Consider the following 26,811-nt stretch of genomic DNA (forward strand, 5'->3'; position numbering starts at 1 on the left):
GATCACAGCATGGAAATATCTAGCTTGCACACAGTCCTCCTATCTTCTGTAGCTGCCTATCACTAAATCACAGAAATCCTTGCAGAAAGTAGTAGTACTAGTAGCTAGCTAGCTAAACAGAGATTAACAATAAGGAAAATAACAAAATAATGCAAGGAATGTGGATGTGTATGTCACTGGCTGTAGCCTGTGTATGCTGTTTCTGCTCACACAAGCACAGCAGCACTCAGCACAATAACCACCCAGAAAGTGAAACCAGAGCTTGGCTCAAAGCTTTTATACTGAGGGGTGGGCTAGATTTCTATTGGTAGCTAAGGGTGTAGCAGCAACCAAAAGTTTTACCTGATTGGCCAGTCAAATGGTCTGTTTGCGAAACGACACGTCCAAAAATAAACTACGTTCAAGAGCGTTCTGTGTGGAGTATGCGTAGTGTACATGTGTCTACGCGTTACTACGCTAGACAACTACGCATGCAAAGCTACGCATAATACGGACTAAGTACGCTTAGCAAACGAAGTTGCGAAGTTCGGTATATTGACTATGCATATTTTACTATGCGTAGTTTTGAATACATGAAACCCTACGACGATGCGTATGCGCCAACTACAATGCGTAGATTCGCATAGGCATAGTTTCTGCTCAACCCTGATATTGGGTTCGGATATCCGAATCTACTTGGATACCAAAAAGTTTGGATTCGGATCCGAATATCTGGGTATCCGGATCTGAATTCAATTCAGATTTTGAATTCAATTCAGTATCCGAGCAGCACTGAAGACGAATGTTGGCTGTGAAAAGCAGATCATGGGACATATGCAATTCACTTAAAGGTGGCCATACACATATAGATTTGCAGAAGATTCGACCATCAGATTTCTCTCAGATGCCTGTCAAGCAGTGTTGCCAACCGTCCGTAAATTTACGGGCATTCTGTAAATTTTGATACAAATCTAGCTGCCCGTGAATTCCGTGAGAAATTCAGCAGCGTCCGTAAGGGCGGCCAATCGGCCGCCCTGTGAGCAGGAGGGGACCAGCGCAGAGAAGAGGGAGAGCTGTGGGCACAGCGGGGAAGGGGGGGCCATCTTCTCCCCCCCCCCCTCCGTCACCTTAGGGCTCACTCTCCTTCGCTCTCCCCTCCAGAACTACTGTAAGTGTTGTGCGGTGTTTGGCAGTGGGCGGAACTTACCTCCGTCTCGCTCCAATCGCCGGAAGTTCTGGTGCCGTTGCTCTGGTCAAATCCATCCCGCACCTGCAACGAGACAGAGGTAAGTTTCACCCGCTGCCAGCCACTCGAACAAGACTTAAGCTTGGCATACACGGCTCGTTTTTTATCAATCGAGCCGCTGCTCGACTGATAATATCTGATGTGTCTGATCACCGCGCCGGATCAATACCACGCTCGATCCCCGCGGGCGGACAATGGAAGAAATGTACGCAAATAAGGAAGTTCCCCCGGGAACGAGCGGGAAACACTATGGCAGAGCTCATACTTCCCTGGCAGACCTTTTACAGCACTACTAAAATCATGTATATTTGGCCCCACCCATGACCACGCCCACATTCTGTTGCATGACCACGCCCATTTTTCGCCACACTATGCGTGGCGCAGGGGATTTTGTCAGTAAAAACAATCTTTTGTCAGTAATTTTTTAGATATTTGTCAGTAAAAAATAACGTGAAAGGTTGGCAACACTGCTGTCAAGTAGAATCTGACAGTAATCTATCTGATGTGTGCCTAGGAACATATTTCCAATAGATTTCAGAATGCATTATTGGACCATTAGATCCAATGCAACTCTATGGGCCATCGATCTGCTGCCAGCAGCAGATCAAACTAGATTTTCCATCCTGTCAGAAAGATCAAATCGATCAATCGGCCACGGGAATTTGATAGAATCGATTTCTGATCGATTCTAAAGAATCCATTTCTTTTACTAAGTTTTTATTGAGAAAACAGCCACTAACAATTGCGTACTCAGAGTGATAAGCATATGTTAACATACAGATCATAGCTTCTCTTATTACAGAGGTATAATCTCAACAAAGTTAACCCATGTAACATTATTACCAAAACACTAGAAACATCATGTTCATCTACATATCTTACTAGATTCAGGAGGAACCAACAATACAACAAAGCACTTACACTATCAGGCCAAGTTAGACATTGGAATTATTGTGATCCGTTAGTAAAGCACAGAGTTCTGTCCAATTTTCCCAGTTTCTTGAGTACTTAAGCATAGTATCATGCATAGTATGGTTAATGAAGTCCATCAGTTTCAGATCTTCAACCCTGTTTATAACTTGGTTAAGTGAGACCGTAGTCTGTTTCCAATTTCTGGCAATTGCCCATAACAGTGCACATAACAACACATAGTAAATACGTCTCCATTTTTTAGGAACACTATTATTAGATGCCAACAGTAGAGCATGTTGCGGCTCCAGGTTTACCGTACATGAGCATAAACTATTTATACTATTTTTAATTTTAACCCAATGTGCCTGAACTGTTGGGCATTCCCAAAAAATATGTCTTAATGTGCCTTCATCCTGACAGCCCCTAAAGCACAATGAGGAAACTGCTGGAAAAATCTTATGTAGCCGAACTGGAGTTTTATACCATCTAGTGTGTAGTTTAAGGGCAGTATCCTTAAGTGCTGGAATTCTGGTCGAGTTGACCATGTTAAAGCCAATATCCTGCCAATCTTGTATAGAAAGATCAAGTTGTAACTCTCCCTCCCAATCCAGCATGTTCTTAGTTTTCCCCTCCTGTAGCATGTTGATTATATGTTTATATATACCAGATATAATCCCAGAATTCCAGAATGTAGATAGGCACAAATTTTCAAAGAATGTGCAATTTAGTCTGGCAAATGGGCCAGTATGTTGCAAGAAAAAGTGCCTAATTTGTAAATATCTAAAATATTCAGAAGATGGAGCATTAGTGTTAAATTGCAGGGATGAGCAGAAACTACGCCAGTGCGAATTTACGCATCGTAGTTCGCATCTACGCATCGTAGTTCATAGGCGAAGTTTCAAACCTACGCTTACGAATTTACGCGTAGCGAAGTACCGCTACGCGTAGATTACGCCCACTATGCGTAGTTAACATGTGTATTGCGTAGTGAACTACGAATGCGTTACTCGCGTCTAATTTTCCGTATGCGATTGTATGCATACAAATTTACGCATTGGAAAGGGGAATGTACGCATAGAAGGGTTACCAGTATATGCCTTTCTAAAGAAATTAATGCGTACAATTTTCTGCATACGGGCATAAGTATCCGCATACACTACGCTTCCCACTACGCGTAATTGCGTATTTTAACGCGTATTCTACGAAATGCATACGAAGCGAATATTTGTTTTCGAAGCCGTAGTTTGGCGAAGCGTAATTGCGTAAAACTACGCGTATTTCCAGCGTAGCGAAGTTGGCTGACTACGACCATCCCTGTTAAATTGAATTAACGAAAATGGTATACATTTTTCCCCTAACCAAAAGCGATTTGAGGTAGTGAATGTGTTTTTGATCCACCAATCAAACTGAGCACTATTTTCAAATGCTGGAGGGAAGTCTGGATGGCCAATAAAAGAGAGATTAGGCGGTTTAGTGGACTGTAATTTCATTTTATCTTTATAGATATGCCATGTGGTTAGTGAGTCTGTTACCACCAAATTAAGTTTTTTAAGTGTTTTGATGTGCGATTGAGAGAAGGTGAGTGTGGAGGTGAGATTAAAGGGATATATAGAGTCACTCTCAAACTGCACCCAGGGGATAGGAGCCTCAAGTTTAAACCATGCAGTAAGTTGTGCAAAACGAGTTGCTGCATAATAATAAAAAAGGTTAGGCATCCCTATTCCTCCCTGCATACTTTGCCTATAGAGATATAGGTTCTTGAACCGTGCCGGTTTATTGTTCCACACAAATTTATTTATTAACTTCTGTAGCTTAAGAAGGATCTGCCTACCAGGGTTCAGTGGGAGCGCCCTCATATAGTAAAGAATTCTAGGTAATATTACTAATTTGATAGCTGAAACTTTACCCAGCCATGAAATTCTAAAATGTGACCACTCTTTAAGAGTTCGTTCTGTGGATTCTACCAAAGGTTCATAGTTAGCTTTAATCAGCATGTCAATTGAATGTGTTAATTTAATTCCTAAGTAGGATAGTTCTGTGTTCATCCATTTAAAATCAAAGTTAGCCTTGTACAACTTGACAACTTGAGGGGGTAGATTGATAGTTAGTGCTTGGGATTTGGTGGTGTTTACCTTAAGAACTGAAAGATTTCCAAATTGCTCTAGTAGTGGTAACAAATTGGGCATTGAGGTTAGGGGCTGGGATAGAAATAGGAGGGCATCGTCGGCGTATAAACTAATCTTATATTCTCTATCTTCTTTAACGTAACCTTTTATATTCGGATTATTTTGGATTGCTAAGGAAAGGGGCTCTATGGCTATTGAGAAAAGTAGAGGGGAAAGCGGGCATCCTTGCCTAGTTCTTCTGGTGATCGATATTGACTCTGACAGGATGCCTGGCAGTCTAAGTTTTGCATGAGGTTTGTTGTACAAGGCTAAAATTGCCTGTATAAATTCTCCTGTAATACCCATTTTGTAAAGTACCTTATGTAGATAGGGCCATAGTACTGAATCGAATGCTTTATGTAGGTCTAAACCTATCAGGAGCAAGCGCTGGTCATTAATTTTGGCATCTTGTAGTATATTACAAGCTAACCTGGTGTTATCCGTCATTTGTCTCAGAGGAATGAAGCCGGATTGAGAAGGTGATATTAAGTTATGGATGACTATAGATAATCTAGAGGCAAGGATTTTTGAGAACATTTTTATATCATTATTTATAAGTGATATTGGCCTATAATTTTGTGGTAAGGTGTGATCTAAATTTGGTTTAGGGAGTAAAGTGACAAAGGCTTTTGTTAAATCTTGTGAGAATTTCTGTCCTTGTAATGCATCGTTGTAGAGTGTTTTAAGCTGAGGTATAAGAAATTGCTTACATTTCTTATAATATAATCCTGTAAAGCCATCAGGGCCTGGAGCCTTAGAGTTTTTGAGGGAGGCAATTGCATTCTCTATATCTAATGTAGATATTGGTGAATTAAGGATAGCCCTTTGTTCTGTGGTGAGAGAAGGTATTGGCAAGGATTCTAACCATTCATCTAATTCTGATGAGGGTTGCAGTTGAGGTGAATTAAATAGCTTCGTATAAAATTCCTCAAATATTTTTAAAACCTTGTGGGGGGCAGATTCAACAGCTCCATGTTTACTCTGAAGTCTATACAAATGCGGAGGTTTATTATATTGGGTTAATTTCCTTGCAAATTGTGTGCTAGGAGTGTTACCATATAACAGAAATTTGGCTCTCGAGAATTTTAAAGTCTTCTCCACCGACTCCGAAAGGATTTGATTTAGAATATTGCGTTTTTCCCTGATTTGAGTCAGTTGGTCTGGGTTTAATGTTGAGCTGTGCTGTTTATACAGGGCATCCAATTCTGACGTGAGTCTAAGTATTGTGACCAATCTTTCTTTTTTCCTTTTGGATGCCAGCTGAATTACTTTACCTCTCAATACTGTTTTATGTGCCGCCCACAAGGTTTCAGAGGAGACTGTTCCATTATCATTGAGGAGAAAATATTCTTCAAGAGCATTATATACTTCTGTTAAAAGAGTATCATCTTGCAGCAACAGATCATTCAAATGCCAATTTTCAATAGAATATGGAATCCCCATTGTGCCCAATGTGCCCATCACTATTTGATGGTCCGACCAAACACATGAGTGTATTTCTGCGGCGGTTGCATTGGCCATCAATATTGGGGAGAGAAACACATAATCCAGTCTTGCATAAGTTTTATGTGGATTAGAATAAAATGTGTAAGATCTGTCCCCAACATTGAAGGCCCTCCATATGTCTGTTAACTGATGTTGTTTTAAAGCCTTACTGAGTTTTCTAGGGAATGACCTACTAACATCTGTAGTCACACTTCTATCAATCAATGGGTTGTTAACATAATTTAAATCTCCGGCCAGGATCAAGTGACCTAAAATAAGTCTCTCAATTTGGTTGAATAAATCTACAAAGAATTGCGATTGTGCTGCATGTGGCGCATAAACATTACATAAGGTGACCTCTTTTCCATTCAACAGGCCCTGTACAATTAAGAATCTACTGTCTGGATCTTTATACACTTTCTTAGCCTCAAAGGGTAGACTATTTCGAAGGAGGATAGCAACTCCCCTTGTTTTGTTAGTGAATGTAGTATAGTAGCTTTTTTGAAAAACCTTATCGAAAAATTTGGGACTGTCTGCTGCAATAAAGTGGGTCTCCTGCAAAAACAGGATATCCGCCTTTAGCTGTTTGTACTGCCTAAATGCTTTTCTCCTTTTATTGGGCGAATTGAAGCCCTGTACATTGTGACTAATTATCCGTAGTGCCATTTGTGTTTGTATAGAAATCGCAAATTATTAGTCATTAAGTTATGGGGATCACTATCCTCCTGTGATAGTTCAGTTGCAAATTGCTTTGCCTGTGCAAGTACTCTGAATATAATATCCTCCTGAATCAGAACATAGTAAAACAGTAAAGCTTCAATTATTAGCAAAACATATATAACAGGTAAGAAAAATAAAACATACATTGAACCTTAAGATCCTTATTAGATTGATTAGACACAAGTTCTTTTGCCTGAATTGGGTTAGAACATAAAAACTGTAGGTTCAGCAGGTACCATCCCCAATAAATAAGGGGGAGAAGTACCTGAGATACAACAATCAGGGAAAAAGCCCGTGATTGAGGGGGTAGACACATTGCGCGTAGCCCAGTCCAAGGAAGGCCATAGAGAAAAGTCTATATCATATATATGCATGTTGGAGTGTTCAGAGGCAGAGGGGTTGTAAAATAAAAAATAAAAACTCTATAAAAGAAAAATAAGAGGTAGTAAGGTAGGATTCAAAGTTAAAGATTGTATATCACCCATTCCGAAGTGGAGTCATTAAGGACCTATCAAACATTCATCCTTATATAAATTCAGGTGGGGTCCGTTGCTGTTGGTGAAGAGCTGCCAGCTCTCGAACCCCTCTTAGACCAGATTGGAGATAGTGGTTGTTGTTGAGATCTTGGGGGAGAAGCAACATCACGGGAAAGGCCTAGTTTTGATAGTAGTTTCTCTCCCTCTCGCGGTGTGTAGATTATGTAAGTGGAGTCTTCTTGCGTCACTATAAGTTTAAAGGGGTATCCCCATCGATATACGATTTTTGCAGCAGATAGCGCTGATGTAACTGACTTTAATCCTTTGCGCTTTTCTAAGGTGACTGGAGAGATGTCCTGGTAGATTTGAATTATGTGCTTCTCATATGTGATTTCTTTTAGGGATCTGGCGGCTTGCAATATTTGCTCTTTAACAAGGAAATCTTTCATGCACAAGACAACATCCCTGGGTGGTAAATTAGGTGCAGGTTGCTTTCTAAGTGCACAATGTATCCTGTCACAAGTAAAAGCGCCGTCCGGAGCTTCTGGCACAAGTTGCTTAAATATGTTGCTAACATGTGGAGGCAAATCCTGATACGACTCTGGAAGGCCTCTAATCCTTACGTTGTTCCTGCGATTTCGGTTGTCCAAATCTTCAGACTGAGTTTGCAAAAGCTTAACTGAATCTTGTAAAGTTTTATGCGCCCCTTGTAATTCCTTATGAGAGCGATGTAAGTTATCATGCTTTGTCTCGAGCAAGTCAGTTCTGGATCCCAGAGATGCAATCTCCTGTGTTAACGTAGCTTCTACCCGCCGGAGCTCTGTTTGGAATTTCCCCGCTAACCTAGAGTACATTTGTTCTAGGCTGTCCTCCAGGTCTCTTTTAGTGAGCGGCTTGTCTCTTACAGGACGGGCGCTAGACCAGTCTGGGCCTATGTCCGATAAAGAATTCTGTGACGCAGTCGGAGAGCCGCGGCCATCTTGGCTCGACATGGCTGCCGCTCGTGGCCTTAGAAAATAGTCTTTAACTGACCTCTGCGCTGTGAAGGAGCCGGTTTTTCTTCTCCGCGACATGCACTGTGCATTCAGAAAGGGGTGGCTGGTGATAGGGCTGCTGCTACGGTGATCATACCCCCAGAAAGACGGCCGTTTGGACTAGCGGTGTACGGAGCTACATCTCCTTGCTTCCTTCTTCCAGCGCGCCGCGCATGCGCCCCCTATAGAATCCATTTCTGATCGATTCTATGGAATCGATTGGTGGCTGAAATCAACCGGTGTATGGGCCCCTTAAGTTTTCTCCAAGGTGATAATTTTTCATTTTCTCTATAAAATAATTTTTCAGTATTTCACAATTAAAAAAAGTACCAAATGTTGTAGAAAAAGTATGATCGCAATGTTTTTGTGGGTTTTCTTGCTTGCTGAGGGTTGAAAAGTCATTTTACTGAAAATATCAACTTGGAGAAAACTAAGGAGGAAAAGTGATCTGCATATAGCCCCATGACTCCTGAAACAAGCCAGGAGATCACAGAATGTAAGGAGATAAATCTTTGTGAGTTGTGCATGTTACTGATAAGATAGTTAGAGATGTTATAATAGTGCAATTGTACTTCCGTAATTGCTTCCAGATGGCGTTGATTGAAATCTATGCCCTGTTTTGATGCTGTTATTCCTGTCAGGGCATAGATTTCACCTCGCAGCCCCTGCACGCAGGCATGCTCGGATACCTCTTTTTAAAATCCGAATTGATTTGGATCCAAATAGGTAGAAATCCGGACCTGATCGGATATCCGATCTCGAATCGTTCCAGTATCCGAATAGATCCGGATATCTGAACCCATTATCCGAGTAAATCCGAATTAATTCGGATATCCAGATAGAAAACCGGAAGTGGCCTTTAAATTGCTTCCAAATCGTCTTTTATAGTAAATGATGCATGAAGCATCATGTTTTTTTTAAAGAAAAACAGTAATTGTTTATGTGGGGAGGTAAAATACAAAAAAAAAAAAAATGGCTGTAAATTAACATCAGGTCTAGGTTCCAGACAGCGGTCGTGCAGCTTACATTGTGTCCAAAGTCCAACCGTACAACTGGGACATCACAGTTTTCAGTCCAGACACCTAAAAAAAATTACACAGCAATTGGGTTTTGGGTTAAATATAGGTGGTATCAGCAACAGTGGCCTGTGGCACCCTGGCGGTGGGAGCAGCACAGGCAGCAGGAGACAGGAGGAGGAGAAGGAGTGTTGCTGGCAGGCAGCATAGATAGTTCACCATGGCACCTAGTGCTGGTACCACGGCACAGTTAAAACATTACAAACGAGAGGTTCCAGGAAGCGGTCGTACTGCCGCAGTTGGGGCCTCCCTACAACTCGGACAGCACAGTTTTCAGCCCAGACACCTCCAAAAAATGACACAGCAATTGTGTTTTGAGCAAAATATAGGGTGGTAGCAGCAGCAGTGGCCTGTGGCATCCTGGCGGTGGGAGCAGCACAGGCAGCAGGAGACAGGAGGAGAAGGAGTGTAACGTGTGGCTGGCAGGCAGCATATATAGTTTACCATGGCACCTAGTGTTGGTACCACGGGTGTAAAAAAAAAAATTGTGAGCCAGGCTTATTAATCAAGACGGAGCCAGGAGGTTGTGGTGGTAAAGGGTGGTAAGGCAGGCATAGTGATTTCCAGCCACTTCATGCTCCCTCTTGCCAACAACAGGGGCCAGGAATTCCCCAACCACCCAAGCCTGGTTGATTTTGAGAAACCTCAGTCTGTTCACAGACTTGGTGGACAGACCAGAGTGCTTCTCGGTCAAAACGCCACCGACCACACTGAAGCACCTCTCTGAAAGCACGCTGGAAGGTGGGCAGGACAGCACTTCCAGGGCATACTGCGCCAACTCGCTCCAAATATCCAAGCGCTTGACCCAGTAATCCAAGGGGTCCACAGGGGTGTTGGTGTCAAGCCCGCTGTAGGACCCCATGTAGTCTGCCACCATCCGGGTCAGGTGCTGGTTCTGGCTTAGAGAGGCTGATGCTGCTGCAGGCACCTCCTCTGTAGGCAGCTGTACTGGCGTGGCATAGAGCGCCTTTGTCAGACAGCAGGTTTGTTGGGCGCCTGCTGCTGCTGGACGCAGGCATCTGCTGCTGTGCTGGCCGGACTGTGACAGCAGGGGGGGAGGCTGGGGGAAGGCTTCCTCCAAGCACTGAACCAGGGAACGCTGGCGCACAGGGTCTCCTCCTGCAGGCAGGAATTGAGCCAGCTTCCCCTTCAGCCGTGGGTCTAGCATTATGGTGATCCAGATGTCCTCCTGAGCATGCATCTGCTTCACCCTTGGGTCACTGCGCAGGCACTGCAGCAAGTGTGCTGCCATGGGGAAGAGGAACGCCACAGCAGACATGTCGTCTTCACTCCCAGAGATGACAGTGCTGTCCTCCTCCTCTGACTCCTGAGCCTCCTCCTGCTCTCTCCACCCCAGCACCACTGCAGCTGCACTTGGCTGTGCCCCCTCATCTTCAAGGTCAAGGACCTCTAACTCCTCAAACTCCAAGTCCTCAACCTTCTCCTCCTCCTGCTGCACAGAGGTGGACTGTGCAGGTGGCTGCTGCGTCTGCCGGATCAAGGCTGTCTCACCCACTTCCAGCAGAGAAAAGAGGGCCTTGTCCAGCATGCACACCATGGTCACCCACTCACACACTGACGCTCGGTCCCGGCTGACCATGTTGGTGGCCTCCAGAAAGGGAGTATTATGACCATGTCTGCAGCATGTACTGCTGGCTGCAGTTTTACTGAAGCCAAGCAGTTTTTGATGTCATTACACGCATTTGCTTGCATAGTTTGGGTTGCACTCAAACTAGTTGCTGATTCCATCTGTAGTGGCTCTGCAGTTCTGGCCAGCTCAGGATTGAATAATTACCATTCACCTGTGTGGGAATCTGCATGTCTGCTCCCATTGGATGACCTCAGTATAAAGATCTGCTTCCTGCAGGGCTCCTCGGGCTATCATAGTTTCAGATCAGTCTGTTACTCTGTTCTGGCCCCCCTCGCTCCTAGATCTCGTGTGGACTGCACTGACTCCTGCAAAGGGGTCATTGAGTCCTTCAAAGTCCTGTTCTGTTTATTCAGTATTTGTTACTTGCTAGTCTTGCATCATATGTCGGTTCATCGCCAATATATACGCATACTAGCGTGTTTGTTATTTTCCTTGTATTCGTGTTACGTTAATACATCAGTGTCGCTGATATATACGTACACGAACTGTTTATATCCTGTGTTCAGTCAGTCAGCTTTCAGCACGTTTTGGTAGGTTGCGCGTATCGTGATCACCCGTGCTTAGCTAGTCAGTCCTGTTCCTGTTGCCTTGCATGGATTGCGCTCGCTTCTGCATAGAAGTAGTGAATCCTTCCTAGTCCTGCTCCAGTTTTTAGTTAGTGTTCCTTGCTTATGTCATATATCGGTTTATCGCCGATATATACATATGTCAGTTAGTCGTTTGTAGTTCATTGATAGCTGTAGTCGTGATAAGCTGGGGAATCGTACCTATTGTATATTTGTATGTACTACATCTGCCTTCTTTGACTCTATTTCCCGACTATTCTGTCCTGTCCTTGTGAGGCACGCCACCACTGCAATCACATTGGCTGCCTCATTCCAGTCTGTCTTGTTATGGACGCTTGCTGTCGCTTAAGCAGTGACTAGTTAGGCAAGCGTTCATTATGTTACCTGTCCTGATCCTGAGTTCTGGTTTATGCGCTCAGCGCTACCTTGCGCTGAGCCACTATAGTGGAAGGATTGTTTGTGGCTGTTCGGATCTACGCCTGCTCTGTGCGCCACATCCCCTGTTGGAGTCAGTCCTCTCCTCCACTAAACTGAGGATATCCTGGTTCCTTGTGCTAGCGTGTGTACCTCCTTCACGTCAGGATATACACCACGTGCTGACTGTGGAGAATATACCACCAAGCGTAACAGGGAGCCAGCAACAAGCACACCTGCTGAATTTTTACTCAATCAGCATTGGGGATGAGGGCGGGAGGTGGGTGGTGCTAGTACCGGACAAGGTGGTGGCCACGGTGGCATTGGCTGCCAGGTAATGGTTGACAGCCTGCCTCTGTTCAACCAGACACTCCAACATGGCCAGGGTGGAATTCCCTCATGTTTTAACGTAGATGATCAGCCGATGCCGTGGGAGGTTCAGTTCCAGCTGCAGGGCTTCCAGGGACGCTGTGGCACCACCCGAGCGACGAAAATGACCCACGGCTCTCCTTGCCGCTTCCAAAAGAGTGTCCATCCCCTGGTAGGTGTGCAGGAATTTCTGCACCACCAGGTTCAGGACGTGGGCCAGACAGGGGATGTGGGTGAGGTTTCCCTGGTGGATGGCGGCAACCAGGTTCCATGAGTCCATGGTCACATGGACCTGCTCACCCACCGCATGATCCAGCCAACGTTCCACATTGACCATCGCAAAGCTGCTCAGTGCTGGGATGGCTGTGCGTGCAAAGTATTGCAGTCTGGGGATTGGCCAATCCGTCGGCGCACACGCATCTGGCTCCCCTCCTGCACAAATGAGTATGGGAGGAGCTGGGAGGACATGCAAGCAAGCCGTTCAGCTGGCGGATGCAACGGCTGCCGGGAGGCTGAGCCCTGACCAAGAAGGATTCACTCAAAAGGGCCCGGTGGTGTTTCTTACTTGCACGGGAAGCAAAGGAGGGAGCAGAGGAGACCACTCTGAGGACTGGCTGCCTGAGCAGGCCTCAGTGTCAGCAGGAGTGGCAGAGGGGGTTCTGGTGCTCTGAGTCTGACCACTGCCAGCGCCAGCTTCCTTCAGCCTCTTGAACTCCTCATGCTCAACATAATGTTTTTTTGGCCAGATGAGTGATGAAGCTGGAGGTGCCATAGTTGGAGGGGTTACAACGTCTGCTCAGATTCACATGGCACACATTGCATGTGGCAAACTTGCTGTCCACTGTGGGCAGAGTAAAGAACTGCCAGATTGGGGATAAGAACTTTCCCCTGCGGCCTGAATGGGATGCTGCTGCTTTTCTCCCTGTGGTGGTTGGGGGTTGAGTGGTGTGGCTGGTGGTAGTGGCAGAAGATGAAGCAGCAGGCTGTGGGTTCCACATTCCACACCCACTGCTGCTCCTGCCAATGTCTGCAATGCTGATCCTCAGTGCCAGACCCACTGATGCATCATCCTCCTCAGTCAGAGCTGACATCCCCCTCCTGTGGATGGTAGTCACGGTCCTTCATCTCATCAACAACATCATTATCACACTCCCTTTCCTCAAACAACTGCTGCTGGGATGGTGACCCCCCAGAATCATCTTCTGCTGACACATCATACAAGGACCCCCCCCCCCCCCCCCCTACAACCACGTCAGCATCTGTGACTCCTTCACATAGCCCATTGCGCCCAGAATATCCTCCTCCTCAAACTCACTGGTATCAGCCCTGATTGCGCTCGTTGTGCCTGGAGAAAAGAGCATGCTAACTGAGGGTAGGCTGCCTGCTGGGGTCGACATGATGGCCGACGAGTCCCCAGGCCCTGTTGGGTGGCTGCTGCTGCTCCTGCGAACAGGAGTGGTGGTGGGGGTGGAGGTCTCTCTTGTAGAGCTGGTGGTGGCCTGCTCATTCACCATCAGCTGCATCACAGGCTCGGTGTCTTTCTCCTCCAATTTGCACAGCCGACCCTGCTGGAAAATGGCCGCTACACACTGCTGCGCCTCTGCTAACAATGGCCGCAATGTTGCTCCCTCTCCTCTTGGCCTTGCTGCCTCTCCCTCGGCTGCCAGTGCCAGCAGACATAGTACAAGTTACATCTGTGATGTAGCTTGACACAGGACCTAACTAGCAGCTGCTGCAGCACAGAGTCTGACTGACACTGACTGACATCAAACAATTACGCAAGCTAGCTAACTGTAAAACAATATAACAATAGTGTAGTGAAGGTGTTTACACTCAAGCGCTAGGTTTAACAGTGTAATAATGCACTTGCTTAGCCTAACAGCACGGGAGATGTCTCTCAGTGAGCAGTCACAAGCAAGGACGAGTTCCTCAACATGGCCGCCACTTTATATACAGGAGGGGCTGGCCAGGGTTCCCCTCTGTGATTGGTTGCTAGGGCTTAGGCTGGGAGCCATCTGATTGGCTCAATGATGTCATGGACGTCATCTCCATGGTTACACTATCCAGATTCAGATATCCGAACTAAGTATCCGACCGGATTTCAAATAGGTATCGGAGTTAACTCGGATAGTGCATTTCGGATTTACACAGATATCCGGAATCCAGATCCGAGTTCGGATAGCGAAAAAAGTTCTGATTATCTGGGTAGCTTGGGTATCCGGAATCCGGATGAGCATCCCTGCCCTCACGTTCTCGCCATTCTCATCTCTCCCGCAGATCACGTAGGCTCTCTGCCTGCTGCAGCTCATTTACCCTGCCATCTCTATGATGGTGGAGGTCTGTGAGCCAGTGTAATGAAAAATATTGCAACGTATAATATTTTGCCACTTGGATGGACTGTGCTAAAGTGCGCATGCTTGCCTTCTTTCACGTTTCCCGGCTGTCATTATTTGCAACTGCCGGTGTTTAGTTCCCTTCAGGGGGGTTATTAGTTGCCCACTGGGGGTGGGGGTATTACTTCCCTCCAGGAAGGGTTATTAGTTGCCCACCAGGGGGTTATTTTTCCTTCCAGGATTTAGGGTTATCAGTTGCTCAGTAGAGGAGGGTTCTGTGTGAGAATGGGGTTAGGTTGGGTTGCATTTTCTGATACAAATACATTAAAATCAAAGGTCAGGTTTCACTTTCTGATAGCTATAAATATAAATTATTGCAAGTGGACCTGATTGCAAAATATTATAAAGTTGCAAACATTTTCACCACACCGGTCAGGAGCCGATTTCATTAACTCCTGACACTGTCATCAATGTAAGCAACTCCCATTGGATTACATTGATCACAGGCTCAAGAGCCAATGAAAGCAGCTCCTGACCGGTGAAAGCTGTAAAAACAGTGCAGGAGATTTGGGTGCAGCCGTCACCACCATAGGCCATAATAGAAATTATGACTATAGCAACACCCAGTGAGTGATTTGGGCTCCATCAATAGATGGAGCACAAATTGCTCTAAAAAACATTGTAATTCGTCACCAGCAATAGCTGGAAAGCTGAATTACATATTTCCCCCGCTATCCATGTCGGCCTGGAGAGGAAATAGTAATTTACAATGCCAGGAGTTGTGCAGGAGCAGGGTAAGCCATTTACCCTCTTTCAGCGGCTGATTGATATGTATGCCTGGCCGACTCAAAGAGCTCTGCTGTCATAGAGATGGCAGAGTGGGTAGCCTGAGATGATGGGTGTGTGGCGTGGATGGCGGTAGTGACGGGTGTGTGCACCAATTAATCATTATGTTCCGGTTTCTGGTACCAGCAGCTCTGGTCCTTAAGAGACCACTGGTACTGAATGGGTTAATTAAAAAAATGGCATATAAATGAGTCAGACTTTTGTCTGTGATGTACTGTGCTCCTTGTCTTGGATGGCATTGTTATACACACTGTGTAGAACATTTCAAGCAACATATTTATGACCTAGAAGGTAAGCACCATCAGGGGCGTAGGAATAGACCCTGCAGCCCCTGCAGTTGCAGGGGGGCCCCTAGCAAGTCAGGGGCCTGGAGGAGGAAAGGCTGTCACCACCGGCGTACCTACCGGGGATGCGACTCTCTCAGCCGCAGGGGGGCCCGGCCGCCCGGGGCTGCTCTGGGGCCCGCTCACTGTGCGTGGGGGGAGCGCTGCTCTGGACCCCCCAGCAAGGTGCTCAACTGGCCGCAGCGTCTAATAGACGCTGCGCCAGTTCATTCCCCGCAGCCCCGCTCCACCAGCAGCCTGCATAGTCTCCGGCAGGCAGAGCAGGGCTACGGCAAGATGGCCGCCGAAGAAGCCCTACACTGGAGACTATTTGTGTCTCTAGTACAGGGCTTCGGCAGCCATCTTGCCGTAGCCCTGCACTCTGCCTGTCAGCGCGGGAGATGTGCTGCAGGAGGACTCGGGGAGCTGCGAGCCAGATGCCGGGAGAGGAGAAGACTTCTGTCAGGTAAGTGAATTGTTTTTTTTTCACAGGTGCATTTTTTTTTCTAGTGTCTGCTGCCTACATTGTGATTTTCAGGTGTCTGCTGCACACATTATGATTTTCCAGTGTCTGCTGCCTACATTGTGATTTTCTGGTCACTGCTGCCCACATTATGATTTTTAGGTGTCTGCTGCCCACATTATGATTTTCTGGTCACTGCTGCCCACATTGTGATTTTCAGGTGTCTGCTGCCCACATTGCGATTTTCTGGTGTCTGCTGCCCACATTATGATTTTCTGGTGTCTGCTGCCCACATTATGATTTTCTGGTCACTGCTGCCCACATTGTGATTTTCAGGTGTCTGCTGCCCACATTGCGATTTTCTGGTGTCTGCTGCCCACATTATGATTTTCTGGTGTCTGCTGCCCACATTATGATTTTCTGGTGTCTGCTGCCCACATTACGATTTTCTGGTCACTGCTGCCCACATTGCGATTTTCTGGTGTCTGCTGCCCACATTGCGATTTTCTGGTGTCTGCTGCCCACATTACGATTTTCTGGTCACTGCTGCCCACATTGCGATTTTCTGGTCACTGCTGCCCACATTGCGATTTTCTGGTGTCTGCTGCCCACATTGAGATTTTCTGGTGTCTGCTGCCCACATTACGATTTTCTGGTCACTGCTGCCCACATTGCGATTTTCTGGTCACTGCTGCCCACATTGCGATTTTCTGGTGTCTGCTGCCCACATTATGATTTTCTGGTGTCTGCTGCCCACATTACGATTTTCAGGTGTCTGCTGCCCACATTACGATTTTCAGGTGTCTGCTGCCCACATTACGATTTTCAGGTGTCTGCTGCCCACATTAGGATTTTCTGGTGTCTGCTGCCCACATTGCGATTTTCTGGTGTCTGCTGCCCACATTGTGATTTTCAGGTGTCTGCTGCCCACATTACGATTTTCTGGTCACTGCTGCCCACATTGCGATTTTCTGGTCACTGCTGCCCACATTGCGATTTTCAGGTGTCTGCTGCCCTCATTACGATTTTCAGGTGTCTGCTGCCCACATTACGATTTTCAGGTGTCTGCTGCCCACATTACGATTTTCAGGTGTCTGCTGCCCACATTGCGATTTTCAGGTGTCTGCTGCCCACATTGCGATTTTCAGGTGTCTGCTGCCCACATTGCGATTTTCTGGTGTCTGCTGCCCACATTACGATTTTCTGGTGTATGCTGCCCACATTAGGATTTTCTGGTGACTGCTGCCCACATTGCGATTTTCTGGTGACTGCTGCCCACATTGCGATTTTTCTGGTGACTGCTGCCCACATAAGGATTTTGTGGTGACTGCTGCCCACATTAGGATTTTCTGATGTCTGCTGCCCACATTACGACATTCTGGTGACCGACTGCTGCCCACATTAGGATTTTCTGGTGACTGCTGCCCACATTACGATATTCTGGTGACTGCTGCCCACATTAGGATTTTCTGGTGACTGATGCCCACATTGCAATTTTCTGGTGACTGCTGCCCACATGGCGATTTTCTGGTGAACTCTGCCCACATTACGATTTTCTGGCCCACATTACGATTTTCTGGTGAACACTGCCCACGTTACGATTGTCTGGTGAATGCTGTCCACGTTACGATTTTCTGGTGAACGCTGCCCACATTACGATTTTCTGGCCCACATTACGATTTTCTGGTGAACACTGCCCAAGTTACGATTGTCTGGTGAATGCTGTCCATGTTACAATTTTCTGGTGAACTCTACCCACATTACGATTTTCTGTCCCACATTACGATATTCTGGTGAACGCTGCCCACATTACGATTGTCTGGTGAATGCTGCCCACGTTACAATTTTCTGGTGACTGCTGCTCACATTACTATTTTCTGGTGACTGGTGCCCACATTACGATTTTCTGGTGAACTCTGCCCACATTATGATTTTCTAAAGGCCCACATTACGATTTTCTGGTGAACTCTGCCCACATTACGATTTTCTGGCCCACATTACGATTGTCTGGTAAAATGCTGCCCACTTTACAATTAATTTACAGTGAAATGCTGCCCCATTACGATTATTTGGCACCTATGGGGGGGGGGGGGGCCCCATCCAAATATTCGCAGGGGGGCCCAGTGATTTCTAGTTACGCCCCTGCCCTGAGCACCATCGTAATTTTAAATCCAAAACCCAGGTGTTGTTGTAATGCTAGTGTAACTATAACTATCAGTATTCAGGCAAGAAGTATATTTTTGCGTTAATAAAACCCTACATGTTATGTTGCTTGATGCGATGCTGGTAATGTTGACCTCTCTATGCACTTGTATAAGCAAAATGTATTGTACAAATTGATGTATACATTGCTGCCACCTCTGACACAGAAGGTGTGCATTTGCGCTCTAGAGCTAACCTGTTTTTTCTTTATCAACACTTACCATAAACTTCACAGAAGTTCAGACCACAATGCATTATGCATCCAACCCGGAACACTTTTGGCCATCTGACAAAAGCTACATTCATCTGTGACTAATGTAGCAGTAGTTTTCTGTATATATCATTTGCAAAATGATGCCTAGCAAATGCTTGATTTTGTTCTGGAAAAGCAGTTGTAACTTATTTTATTCATCATTTACCTTTAATAAAAAATAATTTTGAACACCTACAAATGTTATTCTCACATTAACCCTCCCTCTGCCAATGCTTAACACTGACCTACCCCCCGCCACATTATCCACAGATATCAAGGCATCCTTCACTAAAAAAAAACTCCCTCTGCTGATATTTTCACAGCCAACTATTACTACTGGTCATCACCAACAAAAACGACCCTTGGGTGCAGCTATAGCCTTAGTTAAGATTGTAGGCTATGCGGCGCCCATTTTACCAAAGCGCTGCATGCACCCAAATTACCAGCTGCAGCTGGTGGTACTTGAGGACAGGGTTAGGAAACACTGTTTCACACAGATAGAAACAAACAAGTTTTACCACTTAGTACCTGAAGCTGACTAGGAAAAGCTATATCTATATCTATATATATATATATATATATATATATATATATATATATATATATATATATCTATATATATATATATATATATATATATATATATATATATATATGTATTTTACAGGATCTTCTCAAAAAATTAGCATATTGGGATAAAGTTCATTATTTTCTGTAATGTACTGATAAACTTTAGACTTTCATATATTTTAGATTCATTACACACAACTGAAGTAGTTCAAAGCCTTTTATTGTTTTAATATTGATGATTTTGGCATACAGCTCATGAAAACCCAAAATTCCTATCTCAAAAAATTAGCATATCATGAAAAGGTTCTCTAAACGAGCTATTAACCTAATCATCTGAATCAACTAATTAACTCTAAACACCTGCAAAAGATTCCTGAGGCTTTTAAAAACTCCCAGCCTGGTTCATTACTCAAAACCGCAATCATGGGTAAGACTGCTGTCCAGAAGGCCATCATTGACACCCTCAAGCTAGAGGGAAAGTCACAGAAAGAAATTTCTGAACGAATAGGCTGTTCCCAGAGTGCTGTATCATGGCACCTCAGTGGGAAGTCTGTGGGAAGGAAAAAGTGTGGCAGAAAACGCTGCACAACGAGAAGAGGTGACCGGACCCTGAGGAAGATTGTAGAGATGGACCGATTCCAGACCTTGGGGGACCTGTGGAAGCAGTGGACTGAGTCTGGAGTAGAAACATCCAGAGCCACCGTGTACAGGCATGTGCAGGAAATGGGCTATAGGTGCCGCATTCCCCAGGTAAAGCCACTTTTGAACCAGAAACAGTGGCAGAAGCGCCTGACCTGTACTTGACACTGGACTTTAGGCATTTTGGCATTTCCCTCTCCCCAGTCTTCCTCCAGACTCCGGTACCTTGATTTCCGAATGACGTGCAAATGTTGCTTTCATCCGAAAAAAGTACTTTGGACCACTGAGCAACAGTCCAGTGCTGCTTCTCTGTAGCCCAGGTCAGGCGCTTCTGCCGCTGTTTCTGGTTCAAAAGTGGCTTTACCTGGGGAATGCGGCACCTGTAGCCCATTTCCTGTACATGCCTGTACATGGTGGCTCTGGATGTTTCTACTCCAGACTTAGTCCACTGCTTCCACAGTTCCCCCAAGGTCTGGAATCGGTCCATCTCTACAATCTTCCTCAGGGTCCGGTCACCTCTTCTTATTGTGCAGCGTTTTCTGCCACACTTTTTCCTTCCCACAGACTTCCCACAGAGGTGCCTTGATACAGCACTCTGGGAACAGCCTATTCGTTCAGAAATTTCTTTCTGTGTCTTACCCTCTTGTTTGAGGGTGTCAATGATGGCCATCTGGACAGCAGTCAGGTCGGCAGTCTTACCCATGATTGCGGTTTTGAGTAATGAACCAGGCTGGGAGTTTTTAAAAGCCTCAGGAATCTTTTGCAGGTGTTTAGAATTCATTAGTTGATTCAGATGATTAGGTTAATAGCTCGTTTAGAGAACCTTTTCATGATATGCTAATTTTTTGAGATAGGAATCTTGGGTTTTCATGAGCTGTATGCCAAAATCATCAATATTAAAACAATAAAAGGCTTTGAACTACTTCAGTTGTGTGTAATGAATCTAAAATATATGAAAGTCTAAAGTTTATCAGTACATTACAGAAAATAATGAACTTTATCACAATATGCTAATTTTTTGAGAAGTTCCTGTGTGTATGTATGTATGTATACATACATACATACATACATATATATTATATATATATATATATATATATATATATATATATATATATATATATATATATATATATATATATATATATATATATATATATATATATATATATATATATATATATATATATATATATACATATATATATATATATATATACATATATATATATATATATATACATATATATATACATATATATATATATATATATATATATATATATATATATATATATATATATATATATATATATATATATATATATATTTTTTTTTTATTTATTTATTTTCTTTTTTTTTCTTCTTTTTTTTTTTTTTTTTTTAAACATATTTAATTTATTTTTAATCACAATTACATAAATATTGTTTTTGTATTTTTTTACAATGTTTCTTTCTCTTGTCCCAAGGATGACTTTAAAAGGTACTGTAAGAAAAATGTATATTGGATTCAGCTACACCTAACAAACGGAAAAGATGACTTAGAAACGTTTGATGGGAAATCTGTTATCAAGAAAGCAATTGTAAAACCAGAAAATAAGGTTTGTCACTATTTCCATAACTTATTAAAGCGAACGATCATATTTTTTTTCAGACTATATGATGCTCCAGACTATAAGACACACTTAGGTTTAGAGGTCAAAAATCAGGAAAAAAAATACTAAACCTGGTGTGTCTATAGTGCAGGGGCGTCTTATGGACCTTTTACCCCCCCAAGCTGCCTCTAAGCTACATGACACTACTGCTGCCCCTACCAGTTACTCTGCACTATACTATACTACACTACACTACACACCACACTAACCCCTGCTACCCCCACCAGCTAAGCTACACTGCACTACACACTACACTACCCCATCCCCTGCTGCCACCAGCTAAGCTACACTACACTACACACACTACACTACACTATACTACACACTACACTGTCTGCTAATTTCCCGAATGCTGCCCGAACTATGAAAAAAAGTCCCAGGTGGAAGAAAACAATGGGTGAACATTACAGCGGTACCCCTAGCCATGGCGACACCCGGTGCTGTGAGCACCTACTGCCCTGTGGTAGGTACGCCACTGCAGAGAAAAGGAGAGGAATGCATATAGAAGCAGGACTGGAGTGAGGGGGAGAGGAGTGCAGCAGCAGGATGCAGTAAGTGCTTCCTTGCGCACTCTGCACCACTTTTTGACACATAGTCAGTATTAAAGGCACACCCCACTTTCCCCCTCAGTTTTGTGGAAGAAAAAGTGTGTGTTATTTTCCCAAAAATACGGTATGTAGCTTCCTGCTCATACAGTACATGGCATATTGAGAAAGTATTACCAGGGATACTCATCCGGATTCCGGATATCCGGGTCCCCCGGATATCCAAACTTTTTAGGCCTATCCGGATCGGATTCAGATTCCAGATAGTTGGGCCCAAATCCGGATAGCTATCTGCGGATAGTTGGGCGCATACCTGGATATCCGCGGATATCTGGGGATATCCGGATCCAAAATACTGTAACTTAGGTGATGACGTCCTGGAGCCTCTGCTCCCAGCAGAAGCCCTAGCAACCAATCACAGAGGGGAACCCTGGCCGGCACCACCTGACCTCATTGAGCCAATCCGAGGCCTCCCAGCCTAAGCCCTGGCACCCAATCGCAGAAAGGAGCACTGGCCAGCCCCCCTGTATAATGAGGGCTGCCATGATGGGACAGATCATCCTGGCTTGCTGAATACACACTGAGAGACATGCTCCAGTGCTAGTGGCCTACAAAGGGCTGCACACAGTTATAAACCTAAAACTGTTCATTGATTAACCCCTTCACTACTCTATAGTTAAATCGTTTATTAGCTTGATTGATGTCTCATAGTGTGACAGTTAGAGTGTGTGCTGCAGTGCTGCTGGGCCAAGGGCTGTACACCGTGATAAGCTTTTCAGTACCCCCTTCACTATCACTACACTATAGTTAAATCGTTCATTAGCTTGATTGATGTCATAGTGTGACATTTAGAGTGTGTGCTGCAGTGCTGCTGCAGCTGCTATGTGTCTGTGTGTGTGCTGTGCACACACCAGGCCAGCTGTTGCCTGCCACATGCAAACATGTGCAAAGTGCCACTAGCAAAGTGCCAACTGCAAAGTGCCACGTTGAAACACGTGCAAAGTGCAGCATGCAAGGTGTCAAGTTCAAAGTGCCACGTGCAAAGTGCCGCGTACAAAGTGCAAACACGTGCAAAGTGCCATGTGCAAAGTGCAAAATACAAAGTGCCATGTGCAAAGTGCCACGAGCAAACACGTGCAAACACGTGCAAACATGTGCCACATGCAAACATGTGCCTCGTGCAAACATGTGCCTCGTGCAAACATGTGCCTCATGCAAACATGTGCCTCGTGCAAACATGTGCCTCGTGCAAACATGTGCCTCGTGCAAACATGTGCCACGTGCAAAGTGCTACGTGCAAAATGGCACTTTGCACGTGGCACTTTGCACGTAGCACTTTGCACGTTTTGGCACGTGGCGCTTTGGACGTGGCACTTTGCACGTGTTTGCACATGGCATTTACACTTTGCACGTGGCACTTTGCACGTGGCACTTTGCACATGTTTGCACATGTCAAATGGCACTTTGCACGTGTTTGCACATGTCAAATGGCACTTTGCACATGTTTTCACATGTCAAATGGCACTTTGCAGGTGTTTGCACATGTCAAATGGCCCTTTGCACGTTTTTGCACGTGGCACTTTGCACGTTTTTGCATGTGGCACTTTGCACGTGGCACTTTGCACGTGGTACTTTGCACGTGGCACTTTGCACTTTGCACATGTTTGCACTTTGCACGTGGCACTTTGCACATGTTTGCACATGTCAAATGGCACTTTGCACGTGTTTGCAGATGTCAAATGGCACTTTGCACGTTTTTGCACATGTCAAATGGCCCTTTGCACGTGGCCCTTTGCACATGGCACTTTGCACGTGTTTGCACATGGCATTTACACTTTGCACATGGCACTTTGCATGTGGCACTTGGCACTCTGCACGTGTTTGCACATGTCAAATGGCACTTTGCACGTGGCACTTTGCATGTGGCACTTTGCACGTGGCACTTTGCACGTGTTTGCACATGTCAAATGGCCCTTTGCATGTGGCACTTTTCACTTTGCACGTGTTTGCACGTGGCAGTTTGCACTTTGCACGTGGCACTTGGCACTTTGCACGTGGCACTTGGCACTTTGCATGTGGCACTTTGCACGTTTTTGCACGTGGCACTTTGCACATGTTTGCACGTGGCACTTTGCACGTGGCACTTTGCACGTGTTTGCACGTGGCACTTTGCACATGTTTGCACTTTGCACATGGCACTTTGCACATGGCACTTTGCACGTGTTTGCACATGGCATTTACACTTTGCGCGTGGCACTTTGCACATGTTTGCACATGTCAAATGGCACTTTGCACGTGTTTGCACATGTCAAATGGCACTTTGCACGTCTTTGCACATGTCAAATGGCACTTTGCATGTGGCACTTTGCACGTGGCCCTTTGCACGTGGCACTTTGCACATGTTTGCACATGGCATTTACACTTTGCACGTGGTACTTTGCACTTGGCACTTTGCACGTGTTTGCACATGTCAAATGGCACTTTGCACGTGGCACTTTGCACGTGGCACTTTGCACTTTGCACGTGTTTGCACATGTCAAATGGCACTTTGCACGTGGCACTTTGCATGTGGCACTTTTCACTTTGCACGTGTTTGCATGTGGCACTTTGCACGTGGCACTTTGCTCGTGGCACTTTGCACGTGGCCCTTTGCACATGGCACTTTGCACTTTACACATGTTTGCATGTGGCACTTTGAGCGTGGCACTTTGCACGTGGCACTTTGCATTTGGCACTTGGCGCTTGGCACTTGGCACCTGGCACTTGGCACCTGGCACTTGGCACGTGTTTGCACATGGCAAATGGCACTTTGCACCTGTTACTTTGCACGTGGCACTTTGCACTTTGCACGTGTTTGCACATGTCAAATGGCACTTTGCACGTGGCACTTTGCATGTGGCACTTTTCACTTTGCATGTGTTTGCATGTGGCACTTTGCACGTGGCACTTTGCTTGTGGCACTTTGCACGTGGCCCTTTGCACATGGCACTTTGCACTTTACACATGTTTGCATGTGGCACTTTGAGCGTGGCACTTTGCACGTGGCACTTTGCATGTGGCACGTGGCACTTGGCACGTGGCACCTGGCACTTGGCGCCTGTCACTTGGCACGTGTTTGCACATGGCAAACGGCACTTTGCACCTGGCACTTTGCACCTGTCACTTGGCACTTTGCACGTGTTTGCACGTGGCAAGTGGCACTTTGCACGTGGCACTTTGCACGTGGCACTTTGCACGTGGTGCTTTGCACATGGTGCTTTGCATGTGGCGCTTTGCACGTGGCACAAGGCACGTGGCACAAGGCATGTGGCACAAGGCACGTGGCACTTTGCAAGTGTTTGCACATGTCAAATGGCACTTTGCACGTGGCACTTTGCATGTGGCACTTTTCACTTTGCACGTGTTTGCATGTGGCACTTTGCATGTGGCACTTTGCTCGTGGCACTTTGCACGTGGCCCTTTGCACATGGCACTTTGCACTTTACACATGTTTGCATGTGGCACTTTGAGCGTGGCACTTTGCACGTGGCACTTTGCATGTGGCACGTGGCACTTGGCACTTGGCGCTTGGCACCTGGCACTTGGCACCTGGCACTTGGCACCTGGCACTTGGCACGTGTTTGCACATGGCTGCACATGGCAAATGGCACTTTGCACCTGGCACTTTGCACCTGGCACTTGGCACTTTGCACGTGTTTGCACGTGGCAAGTGGCACTTTGCACGTGGCACTTTGCACGTGGCACTTTGCACGTGGTGCTTTGCACATGGTGCTTTTTGCATGTGACGCTTTGCACGTGGCACAAGGCATGTGGCACAAGGCATGTGGCACAAGGCACGTGGCACTTTGCAAGTGTTTGCACATGGCAAATGGCACTTTGCACGTGGCACTTTGCACGTGGCACTTTGCATGTGGCACTTATATCTTTGCACGTGTTTGCATGTGGCACTTTGCACGTGACACTTTGCATGTGGCACTTTTCACTTTGCACGTGTTTGCATGTGGCACTTTGCACGTGACACTTTGCATGTGGCACTTTTCACTTTGCACGTGTTTGCATGTGGCACTTTGCACGTGGCACTTTACACGTGGCACTTGGCATCTGGCACTTTGCACTTTGCACGTGTTTGCGCGTGGCACTTTGTACTTTGTACGTGATTGCACGTGGCACATTGCACATGGCACTTTGCACGTGGCACTTGGCGCTTGGCACCTGGCACTTGGCACCTGGCACTTGGCACCTGGCGCTTGACACTTGGCACGTGTTTGCAAATGGCACTTTGCACGTGGCACTTTGCATGTGGCACTTTGCACCTGGCACTTGGCAGCTGGCACTTGGCACGTGTTTGATCTTTGCTGGCACTTGGCACATGGCACTTTGCACGTGGTGCTTTGCACATGGTGCTTTGCATGTGGCGCTTTGCACGTGGCACAAGGCACGTGGCACAATGCATGTGGCACAAGGCACGTGGCACTTTGCAAGTGTTTGCACATGGCAAATGGCACTTTGCACGTGGCACTTTGCACGTGGCACTTTGCACATGGCACTTTGCACGTGGCACTTTGCACTTGGCACCTGGCACTTTGCACGTGTTTGCACATGGCACTTTGCACGTGGCACTTTGCATGTGGCACTTTTATCTTTGCACGTGTTTGCATGTGGCACTTTGCACGTGGCACTTTGCACGTGGCACACGGCACGTGACACTTTGCATGTGGCACTTTTCACTTTGAACGTGTTTGCATGTGGCACTTTGCACGTGGCACTTTACACGTGGCACTTGGCATTAGAGATGCGCCGAACCTCCGATTTTAGGTTCGCGAACCGGGTTCGCGAACTTCTGCGAAAGGTTCGGTTCGTGTTAAAGTTCGCGAACCGCAATAGACTTC

General features: G+C 45.8%; 1 protein-coding gene across 2 annotated transcripts in view; it reads left to right on the forward strand.

The window, feature by feature from the left end:
- LOC137571676 (probable cation-transporting ATPase 13A4) overlaps nucleotides 1–26,811 on the forward strand; it is a 293,811-nt gene that overhangs the window by 102,344 nt on the left and 164,656 nt on the right. For both annotated transcript variants that reach the window (XM_068281174.1, XM_068281175.1), the window contains exon 3: nucleotides 21,192–21,323. In XM_068281174.1, the coding sequence (XP_068137275.1) occupies nucleotides 21,192–21,323 (132 nt within the window). The remainder of the gene's footprint in view (nucleotides 1–21,191; nucleotides 21,324–26,811) is intronic.

This window comes from Hyperolius riggenbachi, chromosome 4 (genome assembly GCF_040937935.1).
Source record: "Hyperolius riggenbachi isolate aHypRig1 chromosome 4, aHypRig1.pri, whole genome shotgun sequence".
Lineage (NCBI taxonomy): Eukaryota > Metazoa > Chordata > Amphibia > Anura > Hyperoliidae > Hyperolius > Hyperolius riggenbachi.